The sequence below is a fragment of the Puma concolor genome, chromosome A3 (genome assembly GCF_028749965.1).
Source record: "Puma concolor isolate L17-30 chromosome A3, mPumCon1.1.hap2, whole genome shotgun sequence".
Lineage (NCBI taxonomy): Eukaryota > Metazoa > Chordata > Mammalia > Carnivora > Felidae > Puma > Puma concolor.
Window position 1 is genome coordinate 31,532,250 of NC_141669.1, and position 11,764 is coordinate 31,544,013.

General features: G+C 36.8%; 1 protein-coding gene across 5 annotated transcripts in view; it reads right to left on the bottom strand.

Moving 5' to 3' along the window:
• Positions 1-535: 535 nt before the first annotated feature.
• ATL2 (atlastin GTPase 2) overlaps positions 536-11,764 on the bottom strand; it is a 59,071-nt gene continuing 47,842 nt past the window's right edge. For 3 of the 5 annotated variants that reach the window (XM_086700392.1, XM_086700395.1, XM_086700396.1), the window contains 9 exons: positions 11,661-11,717; positions 9,897-9,989; positions 7,251-7,389; positions 6,331-6,458; positions 5,234-5,290; positions 3,904-3,975; positions 2,855-3,286; positions 1,335-1,349; positions 536-1,239 (listed from right to left, as the gene is read on the bottom strand). In XM_086700392.1, the coding sequence (XP_086556518.1) occupies positions 1,132-1,239; positions 1,335-1,349; positions 2,855-3,286; positions 3,904-3,975; positions 5,234-5,290; positions 6,331-6,458; positions 7,251-7,389; positions 9,897-9,989; positions 11,661-11,717 (1,101 nt within the window). In that variant the 3' untranslated portion in view covers positions 536-1,131. The remainder of the gene's footprint in view (positions 1,240-1,334; positions 1,350-2,854; positions 3,287-3,903; positions 3,976-5,233; positions 5,291-6,330; positions 6,459-7,250; positions 7,390-9,896; positions 9,990-11,660; positions 11,718-11,764) is intronic. The other 2 variants (XM_086700393.1, XM_086700394.1) reach the window with 2 other exon arrangements.

The following is an 11,764-nucleotide window of genomic DNA, read 5'->3' on the forward strand; positions in this document are numbered from 1 at the left end:
CTTTTAGGGCAGGTTTATAAATTTAAAAAGGCAAGACAAATGTACACCTCAGAATCACTTTCTTAGCTACAAGAGTTGTCATGTAATTTCTGTGAGACTTCTGACACATGCATTTATGTAATACTGGTATTGAAGGCAGTAAAGCAATATATACTTTTAATGTAGTGGCTCAATAAAGGCTTCATTGTCATTCCGATCTGATTCTTGATACAGTGATTCATAACTTCACTAGAAATTAAAATTTCAATGGGACACTGGTGTTAAAGAGACTCTAAATAGATTTCTTAAAATATTTCCCTGAAATATCCTTTTACATAAGACAAATTTCATTAACATTAGATTAAGTAAAAAGGAAAAAAAAAAAAAAGGAAGAAAGAAAGAAAGAAACATGGCACAAATGTGCATGATAAACTAATGCTCCTCAGCCAATCTCCATGTCTTAGGAGCCAAGAACAGAATGCTTAAAACCAACAAACAATTTTCACACTCTGTGGCAGCCATCTGTGAAGCCAGTTATACTAAACTACTTCTACAGTTGATTGTAAACTTTGGTTTATTTTTATTTGAGTTCTCATTGTACAGCAAGCATGAAAAAAAGGGAGAGTGGAGTCCATGAGGAGATGAACTGTCAGTCTGTCTTTAATCTGGCATGATGAGACACCTGGTCAGTCAGGCCTGCTTTGATAGAGTTTGTGACAGACTGCCTTATGTTTTCCTCCATCAAATTATCACCCAGGGGCTTCAATACCTGTGGTATGAGAGATGTGCAAAACAAATAAAAACATGAGGTAAAAAAAGAGGTACATAGAAAAATAGATATAAAAATTCAATTCAAAGCAATGAAGAAAATAACCAGGAATGTGGGAAATAAAAAAGATGCTTCTCCCCAAAAAAGCTATGATGCTACAAATAATGCAGTTAGACATCTTATAATGCAACAAAAATTACTTTCCTCCTACTCAAACCATTTACAATTCCTATGAGATGGACGTGCGATTCCATACCCTCTATGCAGCATCAAATCTGGTAAGTATACAGCATTTATGCAGACCGGCCCAGACGGTCCTGCTAATTGTCCTACATGTTTAAGGGTGAACAACTTCAGATAGAGAAAAAAGTTAAAAATACTGTCTAATTTTTCTTCTTGTTATTGTTGGATGACAGTCTCTGTCGCTGTGCTGATGAAAGAGCACGACGGACCATTCGACGTCTAGTAACTTCAAACAGTTTGGAAAACACCTAAAACATGGAGTGACTCGTTAGGACAATGACTCAGAGCGCCTTGAAGTTAAAGCGTTTAAGACTACAAGAATCTGCGACTGTGAGTTTCTCACCTTCCTGGGACTCCTCTGAAGCAAAAGAAAAGAGAAATGCAAGAAGATTTAGGCAAGGTTTGTTGACACAGCACATATCTTCTCTGACTAGTGATCAACCTACCTCAACTACGCTGGTAATTTTACACTTTAGACTCTTCCACTTAATTGTTTTGTAATAATGGCACCTCTAAAGTCCTAGAATCAGTGCTACCGGAGCATGATATAGGAGGATGACTGGTTTTCAAATGAAGACATCGCACAATGATTAAAATTCATGCTGCAGAAAATTAGTGATGGTCCACAATTTTAAAGTAGAGAATTTTTTTTAAAAAAGCGAGGCTGCAATAGCTTTTAATCCATCCTCTATTAGAAGATATCAAAGGAATATCAAGAGTGAGGTTTTTTTTTAAATGAAGGGTTAAATTTAACAAATATCCAAACACAAGCTTCCAAATCAGATCCAAATTTCTCTAAAGAATAAATACAAAATCCAAACTAATATGGCGGGTCACTTCATAAAATAATGACACTGTTACAAGAAAAGTCAATGCCCAATCAACCTTCATCAAAAAAATGATTCACTTCTTCCGTCTTTAAATTTAAAGGCAAAACCAACATGGACCTGCATGTCCTAGACCTCCAAATAAGCCCAGTACTTCTTATGCCCAGAAGTGGTATCTGAAAATGCCTATTATGCTGTCCATCAATACTAACTGCAGCTTTCATTCTGATCCTTGACATGATGCTCAAGTATTTCACGATGATCATTTTAATGACAACATCCTTGAACGGAATTTTCTGAACCCGGGGAATTCCAGCACACAGGTGGACATTCAACATGGCTTCCCTTAGTAGATTCTTGTCAGGCCCGACTTTGAATTCTGGTTTGAGGTAAAAGATTATGATTTGAATTCTGGTTGAAGTCAAAGATTACGATTAAGAGAAGCTGGTTCTCTGTTTGTGGCGCTTTGTTTTGTTCATTAGTGTTTCCATAGTACGGACAGCAAACAAAATTCCTTTGGTAAAAGAAATCCCTATCAGGTTGTTCCATCAGTAAATCACCACTATCTTCACGGAAGGCAACAAAGACCTGAATATCAATATTTTCCCTCAAATATAGGCATGAATTGCTTCTTGCCAGGGTTAATAAGACACTTCTTTTGCTTTCTTAAAGCACTGCACTTCCAAATTTCTTTCTTACACTGATTATATTTTCTTTCCTCTAAGAAAAAAGTCCGTAGAGACTCTGGCCCTGCCCATTGTCTGGTATAATCAGGCCTCTGACTAAGAATCTATCCAAAGATATGACAGATTTAAGCCAATCAAAGCACACTAAAATTATGACTTTAAGGAAAAAAAAATTACTCAGTTCGTACTTTATATTCAGATTACACAACCATAACCAAACAAAACAGAAAACAGCCTTCTGACATTCCTCATATAAAGGAAAAGGAGGTGTGCGAATACTGCAGGAGAAGGGTAGGGAAATGTCACAGGGATGAGATTAGTCACTGAAAAACCAAAAGATAGATACCAACCTGTTCCCATAGTGTTTCAGCAATCTGATCAATCATTGTTCCAATTTCTCTGAACTCCCCAGAGTATTTTACATATGCCCAAGTACAAAGAGATGTCAGTGCTAACCCCATGACAAGGTTACACAAGACGGCTATAGAGTTTAGGCCAATGAAGCCGGTCAGTCCTGAGATTATGTACATAGCAAACATGACTGCAAACAGTGTGGCCGGGGTACGAGCAGCATAGAAGATGTTTTTGCCATCATTGTGCTTTATCAAGTTTGCATAGGTTTCTTCAATTTCAGCTTCAAGCTGGTCCTGATAACGATGGCAGAATTCATCTCCGCCCATTTTTTTTACTGAACGAAACTGTTTGATCGCCACTTCCTTGAGATCCAGGTGTTTTCGCTCCAGATCTGAAGGTGCAATGTAAGGCTTGTCCCCACCACATACCTGTACAGAGGAGTACAAGACAGATGACTGGCTAGAAACAATTCACGCTTAAAAAACATTCCCGGTTCACAGTTTTTAGTCTCAAAAAGTCAAGCCATCTACATGGTTCAGTTTTAAACTTGTTCATAATATCTCGTACATAATCATAACCTATTTCTTGTATGTTTAATGGACTCGGGTAAAATAAATTCTCCAAGTATGACTAATACCAGTAAAGACAAAAAAAAAAAAAAAAATCTGTACCCGACTTCACAAGACTCTGGGCAGAGAGTGGGTAAAAGAGAACACATAAAAAAGGTCCTTTAACGTTCTAGTTAGCAAGTTTAGCACAGAAGTTGTCATTGGCCTTAAACTAATATTACATCAGAAGCTGCTAATAAGAGCACTCTGAATCATGCGTCAAAACTATTTTAGTACGATTTACGTAGTAACTTGCCACCTATATCGTGCACTCTAAACGTGAGAATTATTTTCTTAGTTATTTCCAGCAGAGATGATGAAGGGGAATCAGTGAATGATGTATTGTGACAGTACGTAAGGAGCACAAATTATTTCAATTATTTAACTGTAAAAATCCTGTCTCACTTTAGTGTCAAATGTAAATGTTGGTTACAAACCTGCTCCATACTTTTGCAATAGATCTCTCTTGCTCCCGCTACCGCAGCAAGATTATTAGCTTCAGCCGTTGCCTAGAAAAATAAAACAAAATGTGCCAATTTTTTGCAAAAAATGCCCAGCGGCTCTATAAATTCTGACTAACACAATAAAGTCTATAGAGTGAACAAGTCTGAAAATGAACCAGAGACAACATTATCAACTTCCAGTTTTCCTTTCCAATGGAAGGGATATAGTAATGGCTTCTAATGGGACTGCCTGTCCAATTTTGTTTTGCTTAGGTTTGTTAAAATGGGTTTGTAAAAAAAAAAAAAAAAAAAAAAACCACACATGCTCAGGAAATTGTAGAGAATTAGACATACCCTAAGAAGTGTCAAGTCTCCAGATGTATAGAATTAAAAATTACCCATATGCTTGCTCTCTCATATCAGTATGACACAAGAGATTTTTAAATCCACAAAACTGCTTACTACAGGAGTTTTAGAAGAAAATACTATTCAATCTGCTATAAAACTGAAAAATTGTCCAAAACAGCAAATCTTAAAAAACATAAACTAGATATGTATCTGAAAGAAATAAAACCTAAATTTGGGTGAAAAATTAACAGTATGAACACAATGAAATTAGTAAAATTTAGTAAGAAGTGACGGACATGAATGAAAAAAAAATAAACTTAGGTTAAAATAACATTGTCCCCAGGGGCGCCTGGGTGGCTCAGTCGGTTAAGCGTCCGACTTCGGCTCAGGTCATGATCTCGCGGTCCGTGAGTTCGAGCCCTGCGTCGGGCTCTGGGCTGACAGCTCGGAGCCTGGAGCCTGTTTCAGATTCTGTGTCTCCCTCTCTCTCTGACCCTCCCCTGTTCATGCTCTGTCTCTCCCTGTCTCAAAAATAAATAAACATTAAAATAACATTGTCCCCAAAGAACACCTTTTAAAAAAGAGAGAGAGAAAAAAGAAAAAAAAAAAAAAAAAAAAAAAACCTGTATGTACTAGAAGCAGCTCTAAATCATTAATACCAAGATGAAATAAGCCTTACTAAAAACATTCAATGTCACAGACTCAGAGAAGAGAAGAAGTTTGGTTTAGACAGGCCCTTATTAAGCTATCTCCTGCAAGAGGAAGTTTTCTACACTTCTCTAGCAACTTTATTTCTGATGGCCTATGTGTGCAAGGTCTGCAATCATAGAAAAACTTCAGGACCCATGACCCGTATTGACTTAAATATCTGAAATTCATTTGCGTGCAAAGAAGCATGATCCCACTTCCAGCGTTTATCTCTAAACCAAAGACTCTTCTCCTTCAAAAATAAATATACGTACAACACACACACTACCTGAAGCATGGACTTTGGATGTGGAAGTTCCTCTCCTTGATAAATCTTAATGTAAGCCTAAAAATATAAAAGACTCTTTACATTGGCAGGTTAAACAATTGGCTCTAGATTTCTGAAGGGAAAAAAAAAATCCATTAAATATAAAAATAATTCATACTTTTAAACATATGCTAAATAATATCCTAGAGAGATGTTTCTAAATAGAATTCCAACGTGCATAAAAGTTATATTTAAAAGTAACATATACAATGCCACCCACTTTATGAAAAGGAATCCATAATTCTCCCCTACTGTTACTGTTTTAAATGTTAGACATTTTTACTCAATATTTCACTTCAATCAAGTTAAATGATATTTCAGTTCAAGAAAAAAATTACCTAATTTGTGCTCTAAGAGTAAGAAGGAAAGATGACAGTTTTTAACAAGTCCATATAGAAATTGTTCATCTCAACTTTCTACTGACTGAATTACTTCACAACTAACCAAAAATGCTATGAAAGTGACCAACTGTCCAATAAATGACCAAAAATACACTCTTAGTTAACTATAGTTTCCCTTCCATCTACCCGTAACTACTATGAATAACTAGAACCCTGATAATGGTCTTGCTCTGGCAAGCAAGCTATGAAGACTAAAGAAGAGCAGAGAGAGAGAAAAAAATCTACAAGTAATTGGATTCAGAAACCAGTTTGATACTTTCAGCTGCTCCTATTAAGTCCTCAAGAACTCAGAGAGAAGGCTCTTTTATGAGAACTCAAGAGGCAGAATGCCACTCCCCATATCCACTGTCCTTCACAAATGAGAGAGTGGCATTACAATTAATTACATGGTGAATGGCTCTTCTTCTCTCCCTACCAGGGCTGGAGGAAACGGAGGATAATCCCATAAACAAAACCACCGTCTAGAACATACAAGTTGTCTGCTATCATTTTAGATACCCTTAAAAATTGGTACAGCCAATGCAAAGAAGGGAAAATTATAAATTTCACTTTGTTGCTGTAAAATAAAGACAGGAAATTTCTTGTACATACATATGAGTTTTAAGTCAGCTATATTTCTAACTGAAACCAAGTCATTTAACGTAGCAGTTTTCCTACCTTAAAGTATTCTACAAGATCTCTACAAGTGACTTTAGATCCACTTATCTCTTTTTCTACCAAATTCTCAGGGGCAAGCAGTAATGGAACCAGATTTCGAAGCTCTCGCTTAAAGTCTTCATCAATATCTAGTGGAAACGAAATACAAACCAACATGTTAGTCAAAAGAAGAAAGAGTAAAGAAGTCCCCACTGGTAAGAGCTAATAACATTCTGTTTCATGAAATGACAGTGTATACACGATCTATTCCTCGAGTACATTCATTTAAAAAACCTTATCCAAACACATCGTATCTCCTAGGAAAAAATATACTCTCCCCCTCCGCCCCTGTTCCATTTCCCTCATGCCCCAGTAATTCTTTCAGGTCAAATAATAAATTGTGGACTACCACAATAAATTCCACATTAGTATTGACTAAACTATCCTTTTCAAAAGGCAAACAATTCATGAAATTATACTAAATTTTAATACTAGATTTTGTTTTCCAGCCATTCTGTAAAAATTTCATTATTCCTCCAGCCTTTTGCCATCATGCTCAAATCCGAGGACATACTCAAAAAATTACATCATCCCTAAAACAGAGACTTAAATCTGATTACATGAATACGATATATTCATAAAACATTTTACAGACTACAAACAGATGAAATACTGAAATGTTCTCAGCCTTCGGGATTTTTAGGGCACCGGTGATGAACAACAGACCACATTATAAAATACACTAATCCAAACACTACAAGTCTACAACAGCCCAATGGAAAGCTAGACAGACCACACAGAGCATTAATATCACCTCATTAACAATGCATCAAAATGTCTTCCAGTAGAAGACAGAAAATTTAAGGAACCATGTATTTTTTTTTAAAACTCTCAGCCTCTAAAAAATAAATTCTGATTTTAGCAAGAATGGGAATTCCCACCTTTCAATCTCCCATCAAAACTAGGATTAGTTGCAACTTTAAGACCAGGATGTGGCAAAAGGAAGCAACCAAGATTTGAGAAACAATTGTGAATGTGCTTCCTTACATTCTGTAGCTCTTCATGTTGATTTTGTTTTACCTGAGGGCAGAAGGAGACAGCGTAAAGGCACAAACAAGGAAAAAAAGTTCTCAAGAAAACACACACACACTCACAAGTATGCACACTTAACTCAGATGCTACTCCAGATGGGTGTTTTTTGACAATATAAAATTTTACTGAAGATGCATTTCTGACCCCTTTAGTAAGACCCCACCCACTTTTGTCTTAAAACTAGAAAATATGTTTTTTCCCATGTTAAATATGAAAAAATACAAATGCACAAATAACTAATCAGAATATCCAACACCAGACTAAAAAGTAGTGGCTGTGGTGTACAAACCAGTAAATAAATGAAGGATTTGCCTTTAAAGTATTTATAACAGCAAAGAGAAAAAACAAAGTACTAATTTGCTAATAAAAAGGTTAGCCCTTGAGCAAAATAACAGCTCAAGTGAAAAAGCTCCAATAAAGTCCAAAGAACCTCTGAAACTTACTGGAATTTCAGTACTTACTCCAAATGATTATTTATGATTGATGCTAGTTACCAGTGTTTTGGGAAGAGAGACTGCTATGTATTTTCTGGAAGAAAATCCTAAACTTAGACTTTTATTTAATTTATTTGTTTGTTTTTAATGTTTATTTTGAGAGAGCAAGTGCATGCAAATGGGGGGGGAGGGCAGAGAGACAGAGAGAGAGAGAGAAAGAGAGAGAGAGAGAGAATGAGAATCCCAAGCAGCCTCCGCACTGTCAGCGCAGAGCTAAACACAGGGCTGGATCAAACCATAAGATCATGACCTGAGCAGAAATCAAGAGTCGAGCCACCCAGCCCCTCAAACTTCGATTTTTTTAGTAGCTACTTATCCCAATATAACTCATATACTCACTCAGACTCTTCTCAAACACCGTTTAAAAAAAAAAAAAAATGCACCATTTATAACTGACAAAACCTGGAAACTACCTAAATCTCCATCAAGAGTAGAATGAAGAAACTGTTGTCTATTCATGTAATGGAACACCGCATAGCAATGAGAATAAATGAACGAAACTACATGCAACAATATCTCAGAAACATAATATTAAGCAAAAGAAGCTAGACACAAAAGAATACATGTTGTATGTGGTTCCTTTCATAAAAAGTACACACAGCACCTGTCAGGTCAGGACAGTACCAGAGGGCTTGGGGGTCAGTGGATGAAAATGGGTGCTGTTACGCACCTGTGTTCAGTTTGTATAAATTCATCATCATCTGAGCAGTTTCCTGTATCATGTCAATGAGATAAAAAAAAAAAAAAATCTTGTCTTTGAAGTACATGATTCTGAGTTGTTAACATGCCTGATGTGCTTTGTGTTAATTTCTTCTGAACAAACCAGAGAAAACTCTGACGGCTGAAATTATCTCTGACAACAGGGTCTAGAAATGCCTTTCAAAAAACCCAAAAATGAGGAATTGGCTTAATCTCATTTTAGTGATAAGAAAATTATATTATACTCCAAGTTTTTGAATGTGGTTGAGAAACTAAATGCATCATCCTAAAGGGAAATAAAATTTTATTAACCAAAAAAAGATGACCCTTCTACTTATGAATTTATGGGATTTTCATGTATTCTTTGCGTATGTGAGTAGGTGAGTAGTATCTGACCTGAGGGTTTCCCCAAGTACTTCCAGGGGAGGGTAACTTTAGGAAGAAAGGATCATGTTGGTGAGGTTATTCTTTAGGAATGGCCTTGGTGTAGCATATTACATGGGCCAGGAGTCCGGATATTTGGGTGCTAGTCCCAGTTATCAACAATTAGTTAAGCGACGAAAGGTACGTCACTGTTTTGGGTTCCAGTTATATTATATATTAAAAAAAAGAAGGGTGAGGGCACCTAGGTGGCTCAGTCAGTTGAGCATCTGACTTGATTTCAACTCAGGTCATGATCCCAGGGTGGTAGGACCAAGCCCCATATCAGGCTCTGTGCTGAGCATGGAGCCTGCTTAACATTCTCTCTCTCTTCCCTTCTCCCCCTCTCCCCAGCTTGTGCACACTCTCTCTCTCAAAATAAAAAAAATAATTTAAAAAATTTTTTAAATAGATGATGTTTAAGATCCCTCTTCTAGCTCTATATGCTGTCAATCTAGGATAGTGACATCTCTTTGGAGAGAGGGTCTCACATCATCTGTGTTCAATATATGCACACTATATTATCCAGGCTGTCCCAAATGTTCAGAAGCTCAGCTGGGCCAGAAAGAGACACACATGCAATCTAAGTAAATTCAAAAAGTTAGTCTCCTTCAAATTTTTATATTTTGAGTACTGATTTACAGTTGGTTCTAAAGAGAAATACTTGTTCCTTAGTTTCTATTCAAGGGCATTGGCCTCTTTGGCAGAAATACGACCAATTTACTTTTCATCCATTCTGTATGGAGCCACCTGGGCTAACCTGGGACACACGATTTATGCCAAAGACATTGAGAGACTGGAAGTCTAAGCAGTAGTCCAGACAGCCCACTCCTTCATCTGGCTGGGTGCTTATGCTCTCCTCACTGGGAAATGGGGGTTTACCTGCAATCTCTTTTCAAGGAATTGTTTTCCACCTTCCAAACCATATGAATGTTCATAAGGATAACTCCAATCTCGAATCAAAAACATTAATGTCTATAGAAAGAAAACAGTGGAAATCATTTCTTACAAGATTTTACAAAAAAATCACTACTTTAACAATTTAACAATCACTCCCCTAAGAATTCCTTATCAAAAGTTACAGTAACCAAATGGTTAATACTGCTCATATGGATAGCAAGGGCTTCTCTCAGCCAACAACACTCCCAGCCCCTATACCAAGCAACTGCCTCCATTTGAGAACTTCATGGTATGTAAAGAAAGAGCCACCACAAGCAATAATACAGGGTCTTAAAAAATGAACAAAAGGCCTAACAGGGCATACAGATCATAATTTTAATTTTTTTTTTTTTCAACGTTTATTCATTTTTGGGACAGAGAGAGACAGAGCATGAACGGGGGAGGGGCAGAGAGAGAGGGAGACACAGAATCGGAAACAGGCTCCAGGCTCCGAGCCATCAGCCCAGAGCCCGACGCGGGGCTCGAACTCGCGCACCGCGAGATCGTGACCTGGCTGAAGTCGGACGCTTAACCGACTGTGCCACCCAGGCGCCCCCAGATCATAATTTTAAATCAAGGTTGTATAACTAAAAGACCAACTAATCTAATTTTAGACTGAATTTTTTACTCATATGTGCTTAGGAGTCTCAATCTCAGCCCCTAAGTATTTAGACCAGTTCTTAGCTGTGCGTGGCTGGATGCTGAACAGCATTTCTGGCCTTCACGCACTATGCCAGTAGCATTAACCTCCCTTCAAAAACTGTGACAACCAGAAATGTCAAAAATTATCCCAGGTCAAAAAAACTGATATAGGCCAAATGGAGTATATTTATCCATATACACAAAAAAGCCATAAGCTGCCCAGATATTTCATAAAAGTGATCACTTGTGCCAGACAAGACTGAGGCAGAATCAATGTAAACCCACCAACACTTGAGAATCACCAGCAATGCTGTCACACAGGAAGAATTTCAGAGACTGATGAGCAAACCGGGTGGAGTCATTCCCACCTCCTATAACACAACTGACTAAATAGTACTAACGTCAACTTATAAATTACACTTACTTCAAAAAAGAAACTATCTGAAATTAACTTTGTTTTTGTTTTGTTTTTTTTTTAAATCTCTGTCATGACAGGACTCCACAGAAGCAAGCATAACATATGCTTCTCAAATAACTCCACCCAGGTTAATTTCTGACTTAATATTCTGTACCTGACATTTTAAAGGAATAAAAAACATATGGAGATTGAAGAGGTGGAGGGAGGGGACAGGTCTAATAAATTCTGGAACTTTTCTACATGAAACCAAAATAAAGAATAACAGGACTAACCTCAACTTGTAATATACCACAAAAACCAAAAACCAAAAAAAACCCAGTAATATTATTCTGTAATAGTTTACCATGTATACAAGAAATTTACATGACTGTCTAAAGTTTAGGAATTAAATAATCTCTAAGAGAAAACACTAACCACTTAATCTAAGTATTAAGGATCAAACTATATTCATTAGTTCTATTTCCTATTCTGTGAGCCTACTGCTGATCAGGTGGTAATGACGTTAGTTTCAACTCCATTGAATCTGCTGCTAAAAATGAATTTTTTGTAATATCCTCTTACCTTTTAAGTATCTTCAGACTTAAAAGACAGGTGGCTTGATAGCTATTTATAGGTAAGTTTTTAAAAAGGATAAAATGCTTATTTACCTGAAATGGTTTCTGGTAGATTTCTTCCATCGCAAGTCTGCCGTACTCTGTAAATAACTATTAAAGCAAGTTATTTAAAATAACGCCCCCAAAGAGACTGAAAG